Genomic DNA, 27,939 nt, shown 5'->3' with positions numbered 1-27,939 from the left:
TAAATGGATGTCAATTCTGTAGTGTTTAAGCACCATGGGAAAACCGCTGTTATTAACTTTATAAAACTGAATTTAATTCATCAGGCTATTATCACTCTACAGCATGTAATAGACCTGGAGGTTCACTACAGATTACTGTCTTAGTGTCATGTTTTTCTTTCCCTGGGTGTAAAAACAAAGATTTTGTCACACAAATTTAGCACAAGCCACAAGCTTTTCCTGAAACTAACCATGCCCAAACTTAACCAAATAGCAGTTTTTAAGAAATATCAATAAATAACAGTCAAAAACAATCTTCGTGGTGTACAGCAATGACTTGTGCCACCTTGCGCCTCGTATAGCTTTGCTTTGCACACTAGCATATGGGAGTAATAATAACTCATTCAGCGCTGAATTCAAAATCTCACAGAAAAATCAAGGCACAACTTTTAAAAAAAAAAACAGTCCAGCATACCCTGCCTGCTGGACAGGGTACCGGAGTGGATCGGGCTGTGGCCAGAGGCAGAGTTCCAGGTTCTACCAATCCCTGGGTTCCTGAATCTGGCTTGTGGTACGTGGAACTTTGCCTCCTCGTGGGGAAGGAGTCAGAGCTGATGTGTGAGGTTGGGAGATATGGACTAAATATAATCAGGCTCACCTCAACATGAAGCTCAGGCTCTGGAAACAATTTCCTGTGAAGAGGGGTTGGACTCTCTTCCACTCTGGACTTGCTATAGGTGACAGATGGCCACAACAAACACCATGTTCACGAATTAGGGTCTTTATCACTGCACATGGCACCAGGAGACCCTAGGTCACAATAAATGATTGATTTTGTAATCATATCATCAGATCTGCAGCCAAACGTCTTGGAGGAGCTGATCTGTCAACTGATCACCATCTTCTGGTTAGTTGGATCAGGTGGCAGAGGAAGATGCTGGACAGACCTGGCATACCCAAACATATAGTGTGAGGTTGCATTGGGAATATCTACCAGAGCCCCAGTCTGTGAGAACTTCATTTCCCACCTCGGCAGAGCTTTGATTGAATTCCAAGGATTTTGGTGAGACCCTGGAACAAGACCTTCAGTTGAACTCAAAGCAAGCTCAGACAACTGAAGAGGGGGAAAACTGTGCTCTGCTATATTCAGTGTAGTACAGCAATGCCTGTGGATCGAGTCAAGTGGTAGAAGGAATAACTTGAGTGTCTCCCCAATCCTGTAATGGGAGCAGAGGCTGAAGATGGGAGTTTTTCCTTCCAACTTACGCCAAAGTGCTTGCTTATAGGGGGTCATATGATTGTTGGGGTTTTCTCTGTTGTTCTTGTATTATTGTAGGGTCTTTATCCTACAATATAAAGCGCCTTGAGGCAACTATTGTTGTGATTTGGCACTATATAAATAAAACTGAACTAAACTAAATTGAATTTAACAAGGGTTGCTTTCTGGATGCATCCTAAGTTAGGTGTTTCAGGCATGTTTTATTGGGAGGACTCGTTGGAGAGATTATATCTAACTCGGTGTTCCCCCAGATGAGACGAAAGAGGTGGCTGGGCCAAGCGAAGTCTTTGCTCAGATTCCTGCCCCCACAACCCTAACCCAGATAAGCTGTAGAAAATGGATGAATAATATAATGAATACTAATAATATGATGGTGCTTTTTCACTAAAAGCTATTGCTAACTTTGTAAAACATAAACTATTTTAAGTGATTTTATTTTTTTAAGGCACTTTGTCACTAATCACATTGCCAGAGAACTGTTTGTGGATTTTCCAAGGAATAACTTTTTCTAGAGGTTTTCTCACCTTAGTACAGCTGGGCAATCATAATGTGAAATGCCAACATTAGATTATCATTCATAGAAAGATGTTGAAATATTCCCGTGTCTTATGTTAGTAACCTGTATGGGGAGATTTTTTTCCTAAATAAAACCCAGCTAAACAGTGGGCTACTGCATAACAGAATTTATGTAATTTCTATAGAAGGCAGATAAGGATCATGAAGTCTAGATATTATTCACATACTGTGGAGGGAATTATTATTTGACTTATCTGCTCCACTGCAGATTGTGGTAGTTCCATTTTAATAGAGAGAGAGAGACAACATTAAATGAAAGTTATACATTGATTTGCATGCCACTGAGTGACAGTAGTATTTGTATAAGTATTTGATCCTCGTACAAGATATGATTTAGTACTCAATGGAGAAACCTTTGGCAAGCACAGCAGTAAGACATTTCTTGTAGTTGGTCACCAGCTTTGCACACATCTAAAGAAGGATTTCTTTAAATTCTTTAGGCCTTTGTTTTGGCTGCTGCTTGACAACTCAAAGCTTCAGCTTCTCCAGAGATTTTCTATGGGACTGAGGTCTAAAGACTGGCTTAGACTACTTAATGACCTTAATGTGCTTCTTCTTTAGCCACACCTTCGTTGCCTTGGTGGTGTGTTTTCGGTCACTGTGATGCTGGTTCTTGTCTCCAATTTCACACTGCATGGCTCTGTCCATTGGCCCCTTAATGCATTGAAATCCTTAGCAGAAAAACAGCTCCAAACAGTCACACAGGTCATACAGCATTTCTCTTCCATCAAACAGAACAGGTCAGGTTGATGCCAAAGAGCTTGATTTTGGACCATAGCACTTTCTCCCACACTTTCTCTGAATCAATTAAATGTTCACTGGCAAACATAAGATGGGGAACATAACATGTTCCTTGTTGAGCAGTGGGACCCGTGCTGATCCATCACCTTTCTCATGCTCATCCTCACCCCATGAGGCAAGATCATGGAGCTCCAATCACTCATACATACTTTATATAGAAATTATGACTATTTTTCCCCCTCACAATGTCTATATTTTGTTGCACGATTGGGTTCAGCAATCATCAAGGAAAGAAAGAAAATCCTTTTTTAATCATTTTCCTGTTGTTTCAGATAAAAGAATACGGACAAATTTCAATTAACGGATTCAGGCATTAGATAAATAGTATAACAGTATAACAATTATAAGCTACTTGAATTTTTAAAATCACAAATATGTATTTCAAACAATATTTGACCATTTGAAAATTTTTCATTATCTATTTCTAGTTTTTTCTTTTTCATCTTCATCATCTGCCTCCTCCAGCACTACTCTCACCTTCTCATCTCCAGCTCATCCTCTTCCTCCTCAACTTAAGCCTTACTCCTGAACTGCAGTTAGGGTTCTAACATAAGAAATCCTACATGAACACTCTTAATTTGAAACAGTGTCAGTGCTTATTTTGAATAAACAGTGAGATATTAATATGACCAGCAATTATTCCAGGAAGTTCACTCCATTATTGTAGGGTCTACTGTAGAATATAAAGCGCCTTGAGGCGACTTTTGTTGTGATTTGGCGCTATATAAATAAAATTGAATTGAATTGAATTGAATTAAATAAAGCTGAATTGAACTGAACTGAATTGCAATATGTATGCAATAGGATTCCGTGGATCTCAGTTTAATGTAGCCTGAAACGTGAGAGCCAGCAGATCTTGTTTCTGACTTTTGTGACTTATTTTTGATATTTATTTTTCTTTCTTCAAAGATTCTGTGTTAATTTAGAGTTTCATTTTCATTCAGGTGACAACTGAAAGAATGAAATATATTTTGGGTGATGCTGTGACCACATCTTTCAGCATGGACAGCAGTTCCCAGGAATTACACAGAAGAAGCAGAAGGAAATTAGTGAGCAAAATAACATCTGCTTGCCATGCTGCCTCTGAGACTGCAATCTAGATATCCATTTATCCATTTTATTCCAGTTATCCTATTCAGTGGGATGGGGGTGCTAGAGCCCATTCCTGCTTCACAGGACGAGAGGCAGGATACATCCTGGACAGGTTGCTAATCTGTCATAGGGCACACAGGGAGACGAGCAACCATTTACTCTCACATTCACACCTATGGTCAACTTAGAATCACTGTTCCCCTAATCCCATGCAGGTTTTGGAAGGAAGCCAGAATACCCGAGAACCTATGCAAACATAAGGTGAATATGGGAACACCACAAAGAATGGCCTCAGAGTGGATTTGAAGCCAGGACCTTCTTGTGAAAAGACAGTGCTAGCCATTGTACCACCATGCCTCCAATATACATACTTAACAATGAAATGAACTGACCTCCCAGCCTACTGTTCATTCAGTGGGCTGGTTTCACTCATTGTGCAAATGTACTGTTTATAAGATTGGGGAAACCTGCAGTCAGCTGAGACTGAAGAAGTCACTTGCACGTTTCTCCCACTGAAAACGTCCAGATGAACAGAATCAACCTTTCGGGATCAAATAATCTATATGTAATCTAGAAGTAATTAAAAAAGAAGAAGGAAAATGGTAATTGTTTGATGATCAGTGAGATATATATACATTTAGGAAGCTTTTAAGAGAGATCTGCTGAGAGACCTGAGTGTTCATAAAAATTTAACAACACATTTACATATTTTGAGCATACATGATGTGTACTTATAATGTAAACCATAAATTTCACACTTCATGAATCTACAAGAACACAAATTAATGCGCATCAAATTATGTATTAATTTTCCATTTTTATTAATTACATATTTAAACAATTATCTAATTGTTTAATAATACACTTAAGTAATGAGTTATTTCAAAATGATAAATAATGAAATAGCATAATTTTTAATGAATTATCTTTCTAGTTTCTAGTATTTAAGTAGTATTTATTACTATTAGGTATTAAGTTTATAAACTTAAAGTTTATTTAAGTTTTGCAAGTTTGGTTATTCACCCTTAATGTTTCACACTGTGTCATTTCCTGTTTACTTTTGTGTGTGTCATTGCTACAACAGGAGTAGCAGTGCTAACAGGTTAAACATAGATCTGGCTTTCAGAGTTCTCCAAACCAGAACTTTTATAACTTCTTTGATTAATTCTGCACTTATTACATTACATTCTCATACAGTGCTGATTAAAAGCAAGTCAGACAACACTGAAGGATCTCAGTTTCTTCATCTCCTTCAGTTCCCTTATACACAAATGGTTCTGTTGTGAATTTTACAAGCCCACTTTGAGAAGGTGGGATGGCCATGTTAATATTTAGAAGTATATTTTGTAACTGGGTTTAAGAATTCTGTTTCAGAGCTGATAATATAGGCTACTATGCAAATATAACCACACTCATTAAGCTGTATAATGTGCAGTACTGCAGAGTATGGATAATGCGACAACAACATAGCAATGAACAGCACAGGTGAAAAAGTAGCTTTGAACACCAAGTAAGCTTACACAGCTGAGTATCTGCACAACTTCCAGAAATCATAAGACCTCAACACCATCACAGCATTAAGCCAGGAACAGCTGCCATTATATATTCATTGCCACTCTTCCTTATATCTAAAGTCCGCAACCCGCCTGTGTAGCGCTTAAGAGGCACATAGACAAAGAAGTCATCACACATGCATGCTGCAGCAGATTCACTCTCTTGCGAGTAATTATTCTCGAAGATTAAGGATTTTTAAAAGAAGGCGAATGGACTTTTTTTGAAGATGTTTCATTTCTTATGCAAGAGGCTTCTTCAGTTTAGTTGCCTTGGGTAGATTAAGGTTTACTATTATGTGTACATTTTATTAATGTGCGCACTTCCTTCAATTCAAGTCGTGTTCTTTTCAAGCTCCTTAGACTACCATAAACTAGATCAGGGGTCGGCAACCCTAGGCACGCGTGCCACAGTTGGCACGCGAAGGGTTAACTGATGGCATGACCATAGCGGGACTGGCCATCTGGCATACCGGGCATTTGCTCAGTGGCCCGATGATTTTTTTTTTATTTTTTTTTTTGTAACGGTATAAACAATGAAAGGTGGTGGATTGGCCAGATGTTGGCTGGTGTGTAAAAATAACTCAATTGTTTGGTGGTGGCTATGGCGGACCTTCCACAGATTCAGTAACATTAGTGGAGGCCAGCAGGTGGATGAGGGAGAAAGGAGGCAGGAGGAGGAGAGACCCGAGGCGGGGCCGGTCCGAGTATCAGGTGAACTGAACTTCAGGTAAGAAGTTATGACCTGCAGTCTATCTGGGTCAGATATAAACCAAGTTTAGGTGGAGTTTATTTTCGTTGTGCTGACTTTTTACAGTCAGTTACAATAACTCGTACTGCGTACTAGCTAGCATGACGGAGTTTCTATACAGTTGGGCGGGTGCTATGATGTTACTGATGTTGAACTTCATTTTATTCATAAGGTTAGTTAGTAGAGTTGCCAACCGTCCCCGTAAAAAGACGGAATCGTCCCGCATTCAGAGAAATCATTACGCGTTTCGTGTTGAGCTGAGAAGGGACGCAGTTTGGCCCGGACTTCAGCCAGGATGGAAAAAGACAAAGGTGGATTTATTCTGTTGTTACGCTGCACAGCTGCCTCTTCTTCTCTCATTCTCTCCCCTCCCTCTCCTGTTTCTACTTCAATCATGAAACCGATCAATGATCAGCTGATCGGCTTTTCTCTCTCGTTTGTTTATCGCCCACTTTGCGCCAGAAAGAGGAAACCAGCGGATTTCGCGCTAAACAACAGCACCATGTTTAAGCTTGATCAGCTGTTGTTAGAATTTATTTAATATTAATTTCTAGTATCAGCTGATGTTTGCTGGAGCCATAGCTGTAAAACCTGCTGGTCATGATATTGGTTTGGATATCTGGTGAGAGGGAAACATGCAGATGAAACCAGGAGATGTCCTTACTGAATCATCAGAGCTGAACAGGTGATGGAGAAACAGGTTTACCTTTTAGGTGACATGAATGAGTTGAAGGGAAGTTATGAACTGTTTCTGAGAGACAAATAACACCAGGATCCTTTTCTACGTAGCTGACAACTGGTAACTGTGCAGGGGTGGGTCTAGCAAAGTTTTGCCAGGGGGCCAGGTGGGGCATTAACAGGGAAAGGGAGGCACAAAGAAATACTTTTCTTTCTTCTTCTCATTTAAAATGTCTGGCTGTTATTAAATAATTATCTGAAGCTTACAACCAAAGTTTTTATCTGATGTAAAATGTATAGAAATCATACATATACCAACAAGACTGTACATCACTGTCACAACAGCGTTTGTTTTCATTCAAAGGCTTTATGGCTTTTCCTATAATACCTGGTGGGCCGGTCATTAGTCAAAATGCTGGCTGAGTTAATGCCAGTTAATGCGACATCGAAGCAGCTGGAATCCACAGCTGTGCGTGTTCATGGAGCTTGCATTTTCACCTGCTGGACATCACTACCTGACAAGTTTAACTGTCTTCAGAACATTGCAGAGGCCTTATTGACAGTATTTGGCTCTACATATCTGTGTGAGCAGATTTTCTCTCACATGAGTGTCCTCAGGTAGCCGTCTGAATGCTGGACACTCGGAGACCTGTGTCTCTGAGTGGGAGACCAGAGATCACATTAACATGTGTGTCTCTGTATTAACAAACATACCATATTGGCTGAGTTTATTTTTCTTATCATTGTTGTGAGGAGACCATAAATAGCATTTGTATTTTCTGTTGTACAGTTCATTTGCTGTTATGGAGTTCTTGTTATGGATAAAAAGTGTCCTTTTTTGTTTCAAAATAGCTGATAACTATTCGCTGATAGCTGCCAACATCTGCAAACAAATATAATTCTATAAAGTGGTTCTATATGTTGTGTAACTGTTCATATAGAGCGTTATTAAATTTATTGCTAATGCAATCATATGGCACTCTGACTTCTGAGGAAATTTTAAATGGCACTCGCCATCAGAAAGGTTGCCTACCCCTGAACTAGATGAATGAAAACCTACATACATACTCTCAAAGATTAATTCTCCTCACTCAAACCAACTGACTTTTGATACGTTTGACACTTTCGAGGTATAACTTTGTCTTATATCAAGTTACACCAGAGTAGCAACATATGCACTGCTTAAACCATATTGAATTGAATTTTGTTGAATTTGATTTAATTATCAATAAATTAAAAATGTATTGTTTGCTGTGTAGCAGTGGAAATACTGTCACTGGATTATGTTAATGCTGAAGAAATCTTTTAAGACAAGTCCTGAAGCCTCTGCACTCCTGTCACAGTAGTCTGTTATTAGTCAGGCATAACATTATGACCACTGACAGCTGAAGTGAATAACACCGATTATCTCTTCATCATGGCACCTTTTAGTGGGTTGGATATATTAAGGAGCAAGTAAATTTTATTCTCAAAGCTGATGTATTAGACCCAGGAAAAATGGGCAACTGTAAGGATTTGAGTAAGTTTGACAGGCCCAATTGTGACAGCTAGATGACAATGGTGCGTTGGTCACGATCTATCAAAAGTGGTGGAACAGTGGTGAACCAGTGATAGCATGATGGGATCCCAAAGCTCAAGCAAAGGCTGACCCTTATCTTCAAAGACAAGCTGACAGAGGCAGTGTGATGCTTTGGGTAATGCTCTCCTGGGAAACCTTGGGTCCTGCCATCCATATAGATGTTACTTTAACGTGTACCACCTGCCTAAGCTTTGTTACACACTTTCATGGAAACGGAACTACCTGAGGGTTGTGCATCTTTCAGCAATAATGTTTCCTGCCACAAAGCAAAAAGGGTTCCGGAATAGTTTGAGGAGCACAAGAAGTTTGAGTTGTTGACTTGGTCTCCAGATTCCGTAGATCTCAATACAAATGAGCATCTGTGGGATGTGCAGGGATGGAGGCCTCTGCTCACAACTTACAGGATTTAAAGCATCTGTTGCTAACATCTCGGTGCCAGATACCACAGCACACCATTTGGGATCTAGTGGAGTCCATGCCTCTATGGGCAAAGGCTGTGTTGGCAGCACAAAAGAGACCATTACAATATTAGACAGGTGGTCATCCTGTTATTTCTAATAGGTATATAGCTTTTACAATTCAAACAAATGAAAACACAAATTACTGATATGGTGAAAATCCCAACTATGACTTGACCTTGAGGTTATCGAACATTTTAGTAGCTGCACCTATGTTATCAATTTGAAAATCCTAGGTGACTTCCTTCTTGAGTTATAACATTCACAAGATTTTATAAAGGTTTCAGCGTGACGACTACACCTTGTCAGCCTCTTAAAGTTGAGGGGTAAAAAGGTAGCATACCTAGCACCCAGCAGCTACAGCACAGTCTGTCATATAGTTATGATTTGCACAAAATATTAGCAACAACCTTAACTGTTTTATCAGACGCTAGTTTAGATCAGACAAATGAGCAATGTTATGTTGCTCATTGTCACATTTTGTAAAAAGCATATCCCATCCTCCTCTCCTGTCCCTTTCACACACTGCCTATTCTAAGTAGAGTTGGGTGATATGTAAAAATTTTCCAATCGTCAATCGTCAGTCCAGCAATCGGCAATAGGCGATATATTCGCGCATGCGCAGACTCTTTGATGGGCGGGGCAATGTAATGATGCACGGGCTGATTTGCGCGTTTACAAAACAGAAGAAGTCCAAACATGGAAGAACTAGTTTCCAAAAACAAAAAAAACAAAACCCTGTCAGCATTAACGCAGTTTAAACGCGGTCATCACGATTAAAATTTTTAACGCTCTCAACCCATCTGGAGCGCAGAAGGAACAAAATTTGTACAAACTGCCGAAATGCATTGACAGAGACATTTCAGGGATTTTGACTCAGTCTGCGCTCCAGATGGGTTAATTGATAATCGCATTAGTCATGATGACGGCGCGTTAACACTGACTGCACTAAAAAAATATAAAGTCTGCAATTTGGGATTACTTTGGCTTTAAACCAGATGAAAGAGGTAAACCTAAGGATGTAACCAAAGCGCTGTGGTGCTTGTGCAGACGTATAGTGCGAGCTAACTTGTAAGAGCATGTACGTGTCCACCATCCGGCTGAGTATGCTAGGCTATCACCAGCTTCTGCAGCTCCATCAACAAGCATTTGGGCGAACTCTGAGGAGGGGGCATTTGCTTGCAGATGAAAGAGGGTGCTGTTAAAACAGCGCTATTATTATTTTTTTTTCTGTTGACTGCTTCTATTAGCTCCATCATTATTAGCAAACTTACTCGTGAGCAAATAAATAAATAAATCGCCCTTGTAAAACCTATCGATGATAGGCTGAGCTAGTCCATATATTCGTCCAATCGCCCAACCCTAGTTCTAAGACTTAAAACAGCATTTATTTTCCTGCCACACTGTAACCTGTCCATCATCACCACAGTTTTGAAATCTGGACCCCTCTTCCTTTGGGGTCTTCCCTCCAAACTGTCAAAAGTCAGTTAATTCTAGCCAGTAGAATGAAGCTTTGTGCACAGAGGTACCAGCATCATGCACTCACAAAGCAGACACTCTTGTGTGCATGATGGCCTTTTTGCGTAACATACCAATGATTTGTCACATCCTGAGGCTTCTCACAGTAACGCAATAGGTAACCTTCCGCGTCCCTATGATACGTTCCGGATTTTGGATGATGCTCCCGGCGGTAACAGCTGTGTTTTCCAGCCCTAACCCTAACCACAAACTTAACCATATCAGATAGTGCTTTCCAAAGCAAATCATGATGAGAAAGTAAAATAAGTTTATAATGGTTTTCATGTTTCCTAACGCGTAACATACTGACGATTTGTCACATAGCGTCGGTATGTTAAGTTTTGAGATGAGAACATGTCTGTGGTTTAGTTAGTCTCACAAGTGTTTGTGTTTAATTGTTTAACCTGCTCAGAGAAGCGCTGCTTGGTCTGGATCTGGTAGTGTTCCTCTGTTGTCACACGGGTGATATTGGCTGTGGCTGCCTGAGGTAACGTCTCCACCTCTTGGATGGCTTCCATAGAAACACTTTGTGGAAGTACCCGGAAGAGTGACGTCACATACATAATGATACTCTTCTTGTCAGGGTGAGCCACTGCCACATCTGAAAAGAGTGAGAAGAGTAAAGTTTATCCTAAAGTTCACAAACCACTTGTGATAAATGTCACCTAATGACAATAGAGCAAACATTTCTGGAAAAAAAAGTTCTTCAAAACCTAAAGTTGTCTGACGAGTGTGATATGTCAAAACTATAGATATAAAATAAACTATATTCATGTGTGTTAAAATACGACTGTATTAGATAATTATTTTGGCACAGAAGGAATCTTCACTGGAAGATGAGCCTGGTATCAAAACTACAGATCAAAAGAAAGACCCTTCAGTGAGTTCACCAACTACCTGTCCACTGTTCTGACACTCCTGTCACCATAGTGTTTTCATTAGCGATAAACATTGGTGTCCCATCTTTTGGTGATCCCTTATGTTAGGACTGTCAGAACAGCTGAGACACATACTTTAAAAACATTGTGTCTGTGTGGCATTCAAACCCTCACACATGCTGTGATTCAGAAATAGCTGTCCCATGAAGCAGCTTTAAGGTGAACTGTAAGCTTAAATTTGAGTCGCTGGAAATAGAGAACTGTTAAAAGAAATGCTTGTCAAAAAATTGTAAACTGCCAACAAAATATTTTTGTTCAATTCAGATTAAAGCTACATTTAAGCCCTATGGGAGTGTCTCCCAAGCGGGTCATGGACCCCCTATTGATCCTCTACCTAATCACATGAGCCAAGGTGTGAAAACGGGTGTGGGTCACAGTCAGCCAAGGTTTTGGGTGAGCTCATTGTGAAACCTAGCCCCACCCTATCATGTGATTTACTGAGGTCAGATGGCCCAGGATGTGAGTGGGCGTTAAGGTGTTTGGGAAGGATCTCAAAATTGGATTATAGATGGCAGACAGTTGGTGTCGTAAGCCCCGCCCTCTGTTCAAAGATGATCATTCACAGTGGACATAGATGGCTTCTTCCACTCCTCTTTCAAACCAGACGCTTTTCTTTCCAAGCTCTTCAGACTACGATGACCTAAATGACTGAGGTCATAAGTGATGTTTAAGTGATGTTTAGCTCAAAGGCTAAACAGGCGTCGACATGCCACAAAGCTAAATCCAGTAACACAGGCTACGTCCACATTCTTTTCTTACCGTTTTGGCCTCCCGTCCACACTGAGACGGTATTTTTGCTCATGGAAAACGGAGTGTTTTCAAAACGCTCTTGAAAATGCATACGTTTTAAAATGGTGCTTTCGCGTCGCAGTGTGGACAGCAAAAACGCAGACTTTCTACCGCCATTTTCAAATCTATCCAGGCTAGTGTGGACGTAGCCCCAGGTTCGACTACTACCCAGGGGTCACTGCTACATCTTTTTATTCTCTCTTTTTGCTTTCGTGTCTCATTTTCACTGCACTACCTAATAAAGATGCCCCCCGCCCCCCAAAAATTAACAACAAAAAACAAACAAATAAACAAAAAAAAATTAAAAGAGAGAAATTGCTGTGGGGCAAATGAGTGAACCCCATATAAGATACAAAGATGGCACAGTAGTAGGAGAGGAGCAAGAGAAAAGAAAGACGGATGGAGATGGAGTCCTAATGAACTGATTGCTGTGGTGATGTTAATAGAATGATGTGTGGAGTGCAGTTAGCTCACAGCTAAGAATAATGAACAGTACCAAGAGGAAATAGTCTGTGCGGCAAGCTTGCCAGGAATGATGTGTGTCATTGCAATTTGTGAGAGAAATAAAGTTAGAGTATGAGTCATACATTTGGCTGTGGAATACTGATTTATCACATAGAAATCTTATGGTGTTATTGTTTCTCTGAGAAGAATAAACAGTTCCATAAATAATACCACCATCTGCAAGTGTGTGTATACATCCCTCAATGGTTTAGACTCTGTCCGTTCTGTGATCTCCACTCTAATCATTTTACCACGGCTCTGCTACATATGTATGCATTTTTATGGGGTATTGTGGGAGTTTGTGTCAGTGTATACTGTACTTTTCAGGGGTGTATAAGCATAATGTATGTGTGTCTCTATGCCTTGAGGTAATTAAATCTGTCTCAGTAAACTTGCATTAGTGTGTATTTAAACAATTCTTCAATTTATTCCTGAAAAAATATATGAAGAAATATTTTCAGAGACTAATATTTATTCCTAACAAATCCTTTCATTTAGTTCGGGACTTGCTGAGTCCTGAATTAAATGTTCAGAAAAAATCTGAAAACAGTTTGTGCGGTGGGAACTACATCTAACCAGTATTCCACAGTTTGCTAGTGTTTTTTGGAAAATATGGCTTCCAAGAGATAAAGTTTCAGACCTGAGCTGCATTGCTGCAGCTGGATGTGTGCTCTAATGGCCAGCTGAAGAAGAGAACAAAGACAACAGTGCAAAACAAATGAAAGAAAGAGGAATTAGAGAGAAACACTGGTGAGAGAAATACACAAAAGACAGGACAAACAGTGGGAAGAGAAAAAGGAAAAAAAGTACTAATCAAATCAAGAACAGGATTATATGCAGGATAAACTCCCTATGAAGGTCTTTATCATATAAATACAGCTCTCAAAATTATCAGCAACATATAAACTACAGTGATTAAAGTTGAATTCTTATAGTGCCTTTTTAAAATCACAACAGTGTGCTTTATATGCGCAACAAGGAAGTCAAAGGCTTTTGAAATTTCTTTGAGTAAATATTAAACCAAAGAAAACATTTTCTATGATACTGACAAGAAACCTTTTCAATGCCAATAAAAGATAGTCTAGTTCTAAGGGCACACATCACATACTCTGTAGTAGTGTTCATAATGTGCCTATTGATCACCACTGAGTGAGGTGACCGTTGACACCTCAAAAGCTGGTAGCATACCCCTCAAAAACTTGCAATTTAGTTTATTCTACTGAAACTGTATGTTAAATGGACTGTCTAAGGACTGGAAGTCCAGTCACTTTTCTTTTGCCTTGTTCAAGAGTTATCGTATCTACAAGACTTTCACAAATTTGACCTCTGAACTCTGACCTTGAGGCCGAGGTCACTGAGATTCAAACTCATCCAAGAGTCTTCGTAGATGCACATATGGTATAAATATGAAAATACTGACCTCCTTCTTGAGTTATTACATTCACGTGATTTTCATGAAAACTTGATCTCTGAGCTTGAGCTTGAGGTTGTGGTCACTGAGATTCAAACTCATGCAGATTTTTTGTAGATACACCTATGGTATCAATTTGAAGCTCCTACAACGCCTCATTCTTCAGTTATCACAAACTTAGGTGTCTACTCCGCCCGCCTGCCGGAGAAGGAGATGTTAAAACCCCATCAACCTTTTACAGCTGAGGGGTAAAAAGCTGTTGATTATATTTACTAAGTCTATTCATCCATCCATCTTTCCCCAAGTTTACCCTGGGGCCTCCTCCAGATAAAATATGTCAGGAAAACCTCACCCAGGAGGCATTCTTGTCAGATGCCTGAATCACTATGATGATGTGGAGGTACCCTACCATTCGGAGAAAGCTCATTTCCAAAACTTGTATCCACAATCTCATTCTTTCAGTGATTATCAAAGTTTGTGATCATAGGTGAGAGTAGGGGTATAGATTGACCTGTAAATTGACAGCTTTGCTTTTATGCTCAGCTTTTACTTTATCATGATGGACCAGTGCAGCGACTGCTTCACTGCAGCTACAACCCCAATTTGTCTGTCAGTCTACCTTATTCTTCTTCCCTCACTCATAAACAAGACCCCAAGATACTTCAGCTCCTCAATTTGGGGCTTGGACCCGGAGTGGGCACCTTTTCTGCCTAAGGACCACGGCTTCAGACACGTCGCTTCACACCCAGCTATATACCACAAAAAAAAAACAAAACAGAGATGAGATTCTGAGGCCACCAACGCGGAAGCCTTCTGCCACTTGGTTTTCTCTCGAAATTCTCTCGATAAAAATTATGAAATTTTTTTTTAAAAGGTACTCTGTATCCTGCATTTGCTATTGGTGTGCTATTAGTTTGCAGTAGACTAGCCTCAAGTTGGCAATTCCATTCAATCTATTTGTGATTTCATGGTAACTGTGATAAACTGATAATAAATACAAATCCATCTTTTGTATTTTTATTATTATTAGTATTATTAATTATGACACAGTGTGTTTCAGATATTTTACAGAGTAACATGAAAGTAACGTAACAAGTAGTATAATGAATTACTTTCTCTTTGGAGTAATTATGTAGTGTACTGCATTACTTTGAGGAAAAGAATGTTCTTTGTAACATGTGTAATAATTACTTTTTTTGAGTAACGACCCCAACGCTGATCACTACAAAGAAGGGAAATACCTCCAATATGCAAAAACATTTGACTCACAGCATGCAGTTGGTTTACATTAATTTCTTTGCAGTGGCGATCATTTTTAAAGTGGAGCCAATGCAAACACAACAAGAATCAATAAGGAATCTAACTGATTAGTGATTTCCACAATGGAATGGAAATCACTAATCAGTGATTTGGGTTGCTAAATTCTTATAATTCTTATCAATTCCCATGCCTTCTCAATACTGTTCCTGCCCTGATACATGTCCTCTGCCACCCCTGATGTCCCTATGCAGTACCACGGTGCCTCTCTTGACACCTTGTCAAGTGATTTCTCTAGAGGCACAAAGACAGTGAAACTCCTTGTGATCTTATCTATAGTCGATTCTCTTATCTGGAACACTTTAAGATATCTCGATTGATTACTTTATGCCTCAGAAGAGACAATGACAGCGAATGTTGTAATAAGCACATTCACTAATGATCACATTTTTGGAATAATCTTTGACCCAAACTTTATTCTCTTTAACTTTACCAGACCAGACCATTCTAGCTTTATTTGTAAAGCACTTTAAAAACAACATCAATGGACCTAAGTGCTGTACAGAATAATAAATATGTACAAACAGATATGAATGAAAAAGCCACAGAACAAGAACAAGTGCCATACTATAAACAAAATAAAATAAAAAATCAATTAAATTAAATAAACATCCCACATGATGTCAAAGGTCGAGGAAAAGAGATGTAAGAAGAGATTTAAAAATAGACAGAGAAGAGGCTTGTCTGATGTGGCAAAGCATTCATATTTTAGGAGCTGTAACAGTGAAGACACGGCTCCTCTTAGCTTATGCTTAGTTTGAATAATAAAAGAAATATAAATAAATAAAGGAATTTAAAACTTAATTTATGGGCAGCCAGTGGAGTGAGGCTAAAATGGAAGAAACATATTCAAATTTATGCATGCATGTGAAAAGATCTGAGGCTCTGTTCTGTACCAACTGTAGACTAGCGATTGAGGAGCCACTAACATCTACATAAAGTGTATTACACTAATCCAGCAGAGAGTAACAAAGGTGTGGATTACTGTCTCAAAGTGCTGCTGAGAAAGCTTTATGTTGGCCAGGTGCCTCAACTGAAAAAGGCTCAATTTTGCCACTGCCCTGATTTGACTGTCAAACTTAATTTCAGCGTCGACTTTAACCCAGAGGTTTGTAATAGTCGGCTTGATGTACTGAACAAAGGAACACAGCTCGACAAACAGGGTCTGAGTTCTACCCCCAAGCACCATCACTTCTGTTTTTTTCTCATTAAATTTGAAAACATTAAGAGCCATTATGTCTTCAAGACACTTAAGCAGCAGTATAGAAGAAAACGCTTCATTACTTGTAAGAGGGACAAAAATTGTGGTATCATCCACATAACAGTATAATAAAATACAATACATTCTTACTGTGGAACCAAGTTGGAGCAGGTAGAAAAAAAAGAGGAGGGAGCTTAAAACTGAGCCCTGTGGGACCCCACATGAGAAAGGAGCAGAGGATTCAAAGGCTATCACAGAAGGTTTGATCCAGTAAAATGTCATGATCGATTGTGTCAAACCCATCATTTAAATCTAAAAGTATAAAAACAACACAGTCACCAGAGTCGATAGCTAAAAATATGTAGTTAAAAACTCTTAAAAGAGATGCTTCAGTGGTGTGTAAGATTCTGAAACCAGACTTGATACCTCTAGAATGGTATTCTCTTCCAAAAAGGACATTCACTCATTGAAAATGATCTCCAGAATCTTAGAAAGAAAGGGAAGCTTATCTTAGAGAGGCCTGTTGCTAGTGAGAACTGTGGGACACCTGAGGACAGACTGCTATTAAGAATTGCCAGAACAGAAGGCCCTACAGTATGGAGAATCTCTTTAAACAGTCAAGGAGGGACAGTATCATTTGGTGACTTCTTCAGACTGAAGAAGTCACTTGGATGAGTGATAAAATGTTTCTCCCACTGAAAATGCTACGTCCAGATCAACAGAATCAACTTTTTGGGATTTTCTCACCTGGACGATTGAGCATGTATCCAGAAAGCTTAAACTGGTTTCAAGACGGCATAAATTTGGCAATGATGGATGCCATAGATGATAACACATTTTCTGATGAAAGTATTTGTTAGGAGTAGGGCTGCCACAATTAGTCGACTAGTCACGATTTTGTCGACTATTAAAATCGTCGATGACTAATTTAATAGCCGACTCGTCGTTTGAAGCTTTGTAAGATCCCAAAGGACGCAGGAATAAGTAGTAGGATTTAAGAGTGTAATAAGGGACTGAAACAGAAGATGGCAGCACTGCATGTACAAGGATGCCAGCTGCCGTTAAACCCCGAAGAAGAAGAAGCACTGTCCGATATCGTAGCTGTGTCCAAATTCAGGAACCGCATCCTCCCGTGCCTGCATTTGTAAGCCGATTACGTTACAGTGACACGACGAAGACTGTCCAAATTCGAAGACTTCGACAAATGCGGCCGACAAATGCGCCCTTCATTTCCCCAGATTTGAAGGATGGGTCTGGTGTATACTTCATGGCCCAACCTATCCCAGAATTCATAGCGCTGCCCAGCGCTATTACTCTTTCTGGGTCACAAAATAAACTTTTAACATATTTTCAGGCGAGAAAGTAGCTGTGTAAACCTCAAATATCTACTCAGTTTATCAAGACATCACATATTTTCAAAAGTGCTCTGAGGTTTTCGGAGACATCTGTTACCCACCAGCTCGATAGCTAGCCGGGGTTCAAGGCTCACTAGAGCCGGTGAGAACACCTGACTCCCAGCAAATCATTTTCAAACCCACCGCCGTCTTTCGCTACTCAGGTTAAACATGATATATAAGTCACTTAGATAACTTAAAAATGTTATTGTTTGGCTTTTTTTAGTATTTTATTTGTTCCTGAGTAAATCGGTTTGGCTGAGATTAAAGTTATAGTTTTTACACAGCTGAATAAACGTCAAGCAGACAACTGATTATCAGAAGTGTGAGATGCTCGAGAACATACTCCGGTGTCCTGTTATATTTTAGATAGCAAGGAGCAGACGGCTGAGTTTATTAAACTTCACCAAAACACTCTGCAAATTTCATTAAAATTTAACAAACTATCATCTTGTCTTTATTTTCAGTTAGCAATACCTTAAACACTTAAAGCTGTAAGCTAATGATAGTTATATAAGAGCAGATGCATGCTGGTGCAATAAGCTGTACATTTTATGTCCAATGGATGCATGATCTGATTAGTCGACTAATCGCAAAAATAATCGGTGACTAGTCGACTATCAAAATAATCATTTGTGGCAGCCCTAGTTAGGAGGCATTCCTGGTATTATTGTGCAAAACCTGTCAACAAATTGTCACTTTGTGTCAGTTTGTGCATCACAGATCTCACCTAGTCTCAACATGACACATAAAGTTCCCTTGACAGTAAGGTAATAGGTGAGCATGTAGTTACCCTCAGGGTCCAGTAGCCTCTCTATTCCCAGGTGTTGCTCCGCCTTACTAAAGGCATGTTCCATTCGGTCGACTGCCGAGGTCTTCTTCTCCACAGAGCTCCAATCAAAAAGTTCAGGCCTGGCAAGATGAAAGAAAATCGGCAGGTATCATACACACCTTTTATCAATAAAAAACCTTGCATTCCAAATATGGAGGAACATTCTCAGTATTTTGTAGTGCTTTAAGGAAATTAATAACGTGTTAATAGGAAACAAATATCCTACAGCTTATGCAGCTGGGTTTATTTTTGAGTCCTGGAAGTTTATTTGCTGTGGAGTAATATTTCAATGAGATTCACATTCTCATTCTCCACATTTTTTCCCCACAGTGAACAATAAAAACATATTTTTATAATGCAAAATAGCATGTTAGGAAATTCTGAGTGAAAACTGCTACTCCTCCACTGTGCCATTATGTTCATGGTGATGGCTTTTGTTTCCCACTCTGTATTCTTGTAAGAACAAGGAGAAGATTTAGTTCATTGAATTTATTTTTTACTCAATGCCAATTTATTTACTTATTTAAATTTAAACTCAATCATTCATTCATGTTAGAACTATCACATTCTTTACTGTAAAAGCTTTGTCCTACTCATGTACACTAATATCAATAGTGTATATGAGTAATGATAGAAGAAAATGTGAACCAAATGCACTGCAGGGTCCTTTCTGTAATTTAATGATAATTTATGCTGACTAACTTTATTAAACTTAATCAGCTTCTCATCTGCATCATATTAATAGCAATAACTTTATCAGATACACGTTTCCCTGTTATTAATCTACACCAGGATATGTCTATCAGCGAGTTTTCTGATTGGGCAGCAATGCACAGTCTATTGCAGTGATTGCCGAAGTGTAGGCTGTGAAGGTACTGCAGGTGGGCTGCGGTAAACAGAAATTTAGTTTGAATAGAATAAAAAATAACAATTTGAGGTGGTAAGTTGGTTATTGTACTCGTTATTCTGACTTCCTCTATGAACAATTTCAATCTGGTTTCCGCCCCAATCATAGCACAGAAACTGCTTTGTTAAGGATTACCAATGACCTTCTGATGGCAGCTGATTCTGGTCTCCTATCCATCCTCATTTTTCTTGATCTTAGTGTGGCGTTTGATACCATTTCTCACAATATCCTCCTGAACCGGTTAGCATCCATTGGCATTAGTCATACCCCCCTTGCCCGGTTCACCTCCTATCTCTCAGACCGCACTCAGTTTATCCAATTTAAATCCCATTCTTCAAGTCTCTATCCTGTTTCTGCTGGTGTGCCCCAGTGTTCAGTATTAGGGCCTCTTTTATTCATTATTTACATGCTCCCTCTTGGTCTTATATTCCGAAAATATAATATAAATTTTCACTGTTATGCCGACGACACCCAGCTCTACATTTCTTCTAAACCCAATTCATCCCTCCCACCTACCTCCCTCTCAAACTGTCTTATCGAGATTAGATCATGGTTCTCCTCCAATTTTCTTAAACTAAACAGTATTAACACGGAAATTTTACTTGTTGGTATAGCCTCTATCTTAACCAAATCTCACAGCTGTTCCATTAACATTGAAAGTTCTCCCACCCTTCCCTCCCCTCAGGTTAAGAGTTTGGGTGTAATACTTGAAAATACTCTTTCATTCCAGTCTCACATTAATTACATAACCCAGTCTGCTTACTTCCACTTACGTAATATTAACTGACTCCGCCCCTTCCTTACTCCCCATGCTGCTGCCATCCTTGTACATAGTCTTATTACATCCCGTATTGATTACTGCAATTCCCTCTTATTTGGTCTCCCTAAAAGGTCCCTTCATAAACTCCAACTTCTTCAAAATTCTGCAGCTCGGGTCATAACTCGTACTCCGTCAAGAGCTCATATTACCCCAGTTCTTCAGCAGCTTCACTGGTTGCCCATAGAAGCCAGGATAAACTTTAAAATCTCACTTCTCGCATACAAGTGTATCCATAAGTCAGCTCCTTCCTATTTGTGTGACCTGCTTCATATCACCACTGTTTCCCGCCCTCTCAGATCCTCATCTGCTATTCATCTTACTGTTCCGTCCACACGTCTTATCATTATGGGGAACAGAGCCTTCAGTCGCTCTGCTCCTCGGCTCTGGAACTCTCTTCCTCCAGCCATAAGAAACATAGACTCTCTTCCTGTATTAAAGTCACAGCTCAAAACACATCTGTTCAAACTGGCTTATTCGCTTTAGTGCTGATTTTATCTGTTGTCAAGTTCTGTTCTGCAACTTTAACTTATTTTATGTATTTTATGACTATTGCTCCTTTTATTAATCTTGTTCTTTTGTAAGGTGACCTTGGGTTTTTGAAATGCGCCCTCAAATAAAATGTATTATTATTATTATTATTATTACATTTATTGGTCTTGTGTTGAAGTTTGTGTTGCAGTGGCAAGTGGGTCACAGTTTGGCCTTAATAAGTTGCATATAATTGGCAAGCACTAGCAATTTATAGCCAACAGCATGTGTGGTCTATGTTTTTTGAATACAGCTTTCAAGGAAATGCATCACTTGCTCTTGCGTTTTGATTCTCTGTCATGATTTACGATCGTGTGAGTCCCATGACCCTTCTTATTTTTAAGTGGGATGCAGCACTTTATTGATTCAACTCAATTCCATTCAATTCAGTTTTATTTATATAGCGCCAAATCACAACAACAGTCCCCTCAAGGCGCTTTATATATATATATTTCTGGCTGAGATTAATGAGTGGGCGTTGCAGCACGAAGGCTGTAACATCGATGTAAAGCACTGAGGATTGTCTCTTTGTCATGATTAAGCCATTAACAGCTTCCTGGTTATGCCAGTCCTGTGCTTTGTCACTGTTATTCCACTTGACATCAAATCATGTACTTGTGAAAACAGAAAACTCCGGGAAAGAGATGAGACGCTGAAGTGTGAAGGGGAACAGAGAGGGGGTTAAAGCTCCAGGTTAAGGACAGCTGGGAAGGACAGCTACAGGCAGAAGATGGAGAACCAGCTTCAGCAAAATAACGTTGGTGAAGTCTGGAGAGGCCTCAGAACCATCTCAGGCCACAAACATCAGAACTCTCTGCCTGGGAGGGATGTGAGGTGGGCAAATGAACTGAATCATTTCTTCAACAGATTTGATTCAGCCATGAGGCAGTCTCCAACATCGGCTGCAGACTCACCCACCCCCACTGCTGCTGTTCCACCTCTGACACCTCAGACACTTCACACCTCCTCTATTCACCCTGCTCACCCCTCCCCACCCCCAACAACAGCATCCAATACACACTCAACACAAGGCTCCAGCCTGTCTCTCTCAACCACCCAGGTTAGGAGGGAACTGAGGAGGATTAAAGCCAAGAAGGCAGCGGGTCCAGATGGCATCAGCTCGAGGGTCGTCAGGTCCTGCACGGACCAACTGTGTGGGGTGATGGAGCACCTCTTTAACCTGAGCCTGAGGCTGGGACGAGTCCCACAGCTCTGGAAAACCTCCTGTGTTGTACCAGTGCCAAAGACTTCACGCCCCAAGGACCTCAACAGCTACAGGCCGGTGGCTCTGACATCCCACCTGATGAAGACCCTGGAGCGGTTGGTCCTGGCTCAGCTTCGGCGCCTTGTGAGCTCATCACTGGACCCACTTCAGTTTGCCTACCAGCCTGGCATTGGAGCGGATGATGCCATCATTCACCTCCTACATCGTTCCCTCGCTCACCTGGAGACCGCTGGGAGCACTGTGTGAATCATGTTCTTTGATTTCTCCAGTGCCTTCAACACCATTCTTCCCTCGGTTCTGAAGGACAAGCTGGAGAACTCAGGAATGGACCATCACCTCACTACCTGGATTTTGGACTACCTCACCGACCGACCACAGTATGTGAGGACTCAGGGCTGTGTGTCGGACAGGGTCGTCTGCAGTACGGGGGCCCCACAGGGAACGGTTCTGGCTCCGTTCCTCTTCACCATCTACACTGCAGACTTCTCCCACAACTCCACCCAGTGCTTCCTGCAGAAGTTCTCTGATGACTCTGCAATAGTCGGCCTCATCACTGATGGGGACGACAAGGAGTACAGAGGACTGACTCAAGACTTTGTGGACTGGTGCCAGCTGAACTACCTCCAGATCAATGCCAGTAAAACCAAGGAGCTGGTGGTAGACTTCCGCAGGCACAAACATCCTCCACTGCAACCACTGAACATCCAAGGTATGGACATTGAGGCTGTGGACAGCTACAGGTACCTTGGTGTTCATCTGAACAGCAAACTGGACTGGACTCATAATTCAGACGCCCTCTACAGGAAAGGGCAGAGCAGACTGTACCTGCTGCGGAGACTCAGGTCGTTTGGAGTAGAGGGCCCACTCCTGAAGACCTTCTATGACTCTGTGGTGGCCTCAGCCATCTTTTATGGTGTGGTCTGCTGGGGCGGCAACATCTCTGCTGGGGACAGGAAGAGACTGAACAGGCTGATCCGAAGGGCCAGCTCTGTTCTAGGATGCCCTCTGGACCCAGTGGAGGTGGTGAGTGACAGGAGAATGGCGGCTAAGCTGTCATCCCTGTTGGACAACATCTCCCACCCCATGCATGAGACTGTGACAGCACTGAGCAGCTCCTTCAGTGGGAGACTGCGGCACCCACGGTGTGGGACGGAGAGATTTCGCAGGTCTTTCCTCCCCACTGCTGTAAGACTCCACAATAAAGACTTTTGCAGCTGATCAAACACACACATCCACACATGTGCAATAACACTAATGTGCAATAATCTTTTCTGGCATCGTTGTATTTTTACTCAGTTGTATATAGCATTTGTATTCTATTTTTATCTTATTGTATATTTTATTCTATTTTATTCTACTGTATATAGTATTTTATTTTATTCTATTCTGTACAGTTGTGTACTGTATTTATTCTTATTTTATTTTATTCTAATTTTTGCTTCATAACTTTTGCACTGTCCACTTCCTGCTGTGACAAAACAAATTTCCCACGTGTGGGACTAATAAAGGTTATCTTATCTTATCTTATCTTATCTTATCTTATCTTAAAGCTCGGATGGTTTACATGTGAAATGAAGTTAAGAAAAAACGAAGAAAGGGGGAAATTCAAACTATGAAACAGTGAGGTTCATTTTATTAATAGAGCAGCCTCTAGGTCATTATGAAAATGAATAAACAACATTGTAGAAATACTGTAAATAAAGTAAAATAAAATCAGTTGTTTACTATATATAGATGCTGATGCAACTGCTAGGTTACTTCAAAATATACTGCATTAAATTATAATGCATGTGGAACTTTATGATACGCCAAAATTCTATTTGAAGAAATGTTCTTCAATGGGATCGCCATGAATTTGAATTGAATACCCCTGGTTTAGATTCTAAGTAATTTTATTTTTCTTTCTCTCAATGAAGAAACTATCATATTTATAGGTTAAATTTAAGTTTGGCATCAAACTCAGAGGCAGATAGTTGGGTAAAAAATGCAAATCACTAGAGACCAGAGTTTAGATGCAGATTCCGGAATGTGGGTCCAGGAAGGACTTGCTCCGCCCATTTAATTCTGGCAAAACAATAACTTCTGCCGCTGTGGCAGCATTGGAATGTTAGTGTTTTTACTTGGCTGGCTGTATCTTTTCATATACACTGATTTTTGAACCTTTTTCTCAGTACAGCATTAGCATCTTCCATGTCTAAAATATATCTCTTTAGTGTAATGACTATATTTGCTCTACTATCCCTTTGAAAGTCTGTCTATCCACTTCTCCTGTGTTAAATCTTCATCTGAACACACACACACATAACACACACACCTACACCCACGCACACACACATACCTGTGGCTATGGATGAGGGCATTGAAAGCCAGTCCATCATTCCAGCTACTGGAGAAGTTAACCACATTGACCTGAGGACAGAGATAATGGATATTCAAGAACCAACCTGAGAAAGCAGTATGACAATTAAGAGTGGAAATACTGTCATCCAAATACTGTTTACATTTCCAGAGATAGATTAAAGACATCTTTTCGCTCTCAATTTCAGTGAATGGATCAAAATTTTAATACATGAAATGATTGTCTATTGTCAAAAAGGGTTTAAAATGTAATATATAGCTTAAAAAAAACATACTAAGAAGTCAACTTAGTGACAGTGGCTATTCCTGTCAAGCACTTCGTATAACAAGGCACGCATGCTCACATGTTTGCAATGATTAGGGACGGGAATCGAGAATCGATTCTTGTAGAGAACCGGTTGCCAGGAGTTCAGTGCCTTTTTAGTCTACTTGCCTATTGATCGTGCTAATTGGTTCCAGTTACACTTTCGCTTCAAGCGCTTGATTTCAGTACATGTGATGGAGGAAGAAAACAGCAACGCAGTTTACAGTGTGGATATGGACATTATTTTGATTTTTAGTGCACAAAAGGATGTGATGGTAAAGTGTAAACTGTCTCCAGGAAAGAAACAGCTGCATTATGCTGTTAACACAACTTCAGCTCTTTGCAAGCACCTGCACAAACAGCATGCTCAAAATATGTCATATGTTCTGTCGTGATTGGTCTTAGTTAAGCTTCAGGCCTTACACAAAACAAAACGAGTCAAGTCAAATGACAGAAACATAAATTAGAGAATTATTAACCACATGGTATAAAACTGTAAATATACGAAAATATTCTATGGTGCAAATATGTCCTACTGATACTGTTTTTATATGTCAAGTCTCAGTCTTTTTAAGTTTCATACATAGTCATAAAAGCAATATGATGGCATATATCCCAAATCTGAATCAAGCAAAAACTTGATCTGTATAAGATTTTTTAATGCATACCAATTACAGTTATTGTTTTGATCGAACTTGGCAAATTCTGTTGCCAAATATTTAACCAAACAAAAATGTAACATTCTGATATTGTAGGGTTAGGGCTAGAGGTTAGGGTTATAACTGATTATGATTTCGCCCTCAAAGAATTTATCAGTTATTCCTTGGCTCAGAGCCTCCAACAACCCTTAGAACATTTTTAATAGCCTGTCTGGCAGCTTTGCATTGACAATTATGATCTGAATGCACTGTTGTGCCTAACATACTTGCTTTTCCAAGACCACCTTTATAAATTCTCTGTATAATTAGTGTGAATGCTTGTAAAAGCATTCACAGTATTGTTCTTCTAATTAGTGTGAATGCTTGTAAAAGCATTCACAGTATTGTTGTTGTAATCTTTATTAGTGTGAATGCTTGTAAAAGCATTCACAGTATTGTTGTTGTAATCTTTATTATTATTATTAGTGTGAATGCTTGTAAAAGCATTCACAGTATTGTTGTTGTAATCTTTATTATTATTATTTCATATTCCGTACGTTTTTTGGCATCTAACTCCTTCAAAACTGTTCAACTTAGAAAAACCATTCAAACACCATTAGATTCCTCTTCTTTAGGACATGACTGCTTCTATTTTTCTCATTTTTAACATTTATATTTTTAATTTTATTCAACTTTTTTCAACAAAAATTTCCCATGTATTTCAATGGGGAGACCCTTCATATCCTCATTCAACTTACTCATTTTTAAACTCTTACTACTTCCATATACATTCACATAGAGCCACCATTCAAACTTTAAAATGAAGACGAGACATTCAACTATTCAACTTGTATTCATCTTTTCAATATCTATTATACTTTTTCTTCAGTTCCAGTTTAAGTTTCATGATGTTTTTTCAACCGTTTCAGAGTTTATAATGGGTGTGTATGGGACGGAATGTTGAGGCTAGAGTGAGCCAGCTCAACTGCTAGAGTGAGAGGAGCAAAAAAATTAATCTTAAAATCTTTTTCAAAACTGCTGCTGTGTCCGCGGCGTTTGCTCTACAGCAGGCATGTCCAAAGTCCGGCCCGCGGGCCAATTGCGGCTCGCGGTCCAGTTTTAATTGGCCCACAAGTAATTTTATAAATAGAATAGAAAATGGCCCGCACTTCAACTTTTGCTTGAGTTTATTGCACTTCTTAGTTTTAACACCAGGGGGAGCTGCTGTTGATCAAGGCAGTTGCTCCACCAAAAAGGACAATCACAGAAGAAATTTACCCCAAGTTACCAAACATGGCAGAACCAAAGAAGCCAAAGGTAGAAAGTGAGTGCAGAAAATTTCAGACACTGTGGGAGTGTGAATATTTCTTCAAATAATTCAAGGGGACGTGTGTCTGTTTGATCTGCACTGAAACTGTGGCAGTTATGAAAGAGTATAATGTACGACGTCATTATGAAACCAAACATCAGGCCTATGCATCCTACACTGGTGCTGAGCGAGAGCAGAAATTAAAGCAAATGCTAGCTGTCCTGCGGGGTCAGCAACAGTATTTTTTCGTGCTCAAATTGTCCAGGAAAAGGCTCCAATAGCAGCTATGAGGTCGCCCAACTCATCGCAGGACATGACAAGCCTTTTTCAGATGGAGACCTCATAAAACACGGCCTCGTTAAAGTCACCGAAATAATGTGCCCGGAAAAAGTGCAGGACTTCAACAACGTCAGCGTGTCCAGAAATCTAGTTGTGCCACGCACTGAAGACTCGTCAGCCAACATTAAACTGCAACTGTCTGATAAAGCTTTGCTTTTGATTTTTACTCCATCGCATGCGATCCGAGCACTGATGCCACAGACACCGCACAGCTGCTAATTTTTTGCGGGGAGTGGACGAGAGCACGAGCGCTTTAGGTGAGTAAAAAATATATTCCACAATACCCGTGTGTTAATATGCAGGTGCACATGCTTCAAATATCAATAATGCGCATCAATTCTGTCACTACCCTGCTTTTGCGCACCACTTTCTTATATGCTTTTTTCTTGTTAACACACAGAGTACACACCGCTGTGCACAGCGCACGCACAGGCAAAGTCAGCTGATCTCCTCTGATGCAGATCTGCTCCTTGATCAAGTGACATTTGTCTGGATTTTTGGCACGAGTGGCGCACGATCAGCACCGCAGCTGGATGGCCCGATTTACATACCCAGCGCAGCTGATACTACAGAATAATTTACTAAAATTATATGGACTCATGTTATTAAGTCCAGTTCAATCTGTTAATGTTGATAATCGTTTCAAACGAACGTTAATAGGTGTGTTGCTAAGCCTAATAACGTAAATAACAAACTTGAAATGTACCCGTCCCATTTTCCCCTTTATTGTTTTTTCTCTGTGCTGTAAATCTTCTGTCTAAGAAGAAATCTGAGGCTGCTGTTCTGAGAATGAGCTACCAAAGCTTTTTCTGAATAAATCAATAAAGATCCATTTATGGAAAGCTGTGATGAAGGCAGTTTTGT

The 27,939-nt window shown here is 40.0% G+C and overlaps 2 protein-coding genes across 6 annotated transcripts in view; one reads left to right on the top strand and one right to left on the bottom strand.

The window, feature by feature from the left end:
• Window positions 1-24,668, bottom strand: part of LOC100694991 (dystrophin) — a 178,659-nt gene extending 153,991 nt beyond the window's left edge. For all 4 annotated transcript variants that reach the window (XM_025902685.1, XM_019351894.2, XM_025902687.1 and 1 more), the window contains exons 1-3: window positions 24,466-24,668; window positions 18,609-18,727; window positions 10,666-10,862 (exon numbers count right to left, since the gene is read on the bottom strand). In XM_025902685.1, the coding sequence (XP_025758470.1) occupies window positions 10,666-10,862; window positions 18,609-18,727; window positions 24,466-24,653 (504 nt within the window). In that variant the 5' untranslated portion in view covers window positions 24,654-24,668. The remainder of the gene's footprint in view (window positions 1-10,665; window positions 10,863-18,608; window positions 18,728-24,465) is intronic.
• LOC109197015 (ATP-dependent DNA helicase PIF1) overlaps window positions 1-27,939 on the top strand; it is a 933,009-nt gene that overhangs the window by 181,122 nt on the left and 723,948 nt on the right. The gene's annotated exons all lie outside the window — the stretch shown is intronic.

This window comes from Oreochromis niloticus, linkage group LG23 (genome assembly GCF_001858045.2).
Source record: "Oreochromis niloticus isolate F11D_XX linkage group LG23, O_niloticus_UMD_NMBU, whole genome shotgun sequence".
Taxonomy (NCBI): Eukaryota; Metazoa; Chordata; class Actinopteri; order Cichliformes; family Cichlidae; genus Oreochromis; species Oreochromis niloticus.
This window is presented reverse-complemented; position numbering and strand designations above follow the sequence as displayed.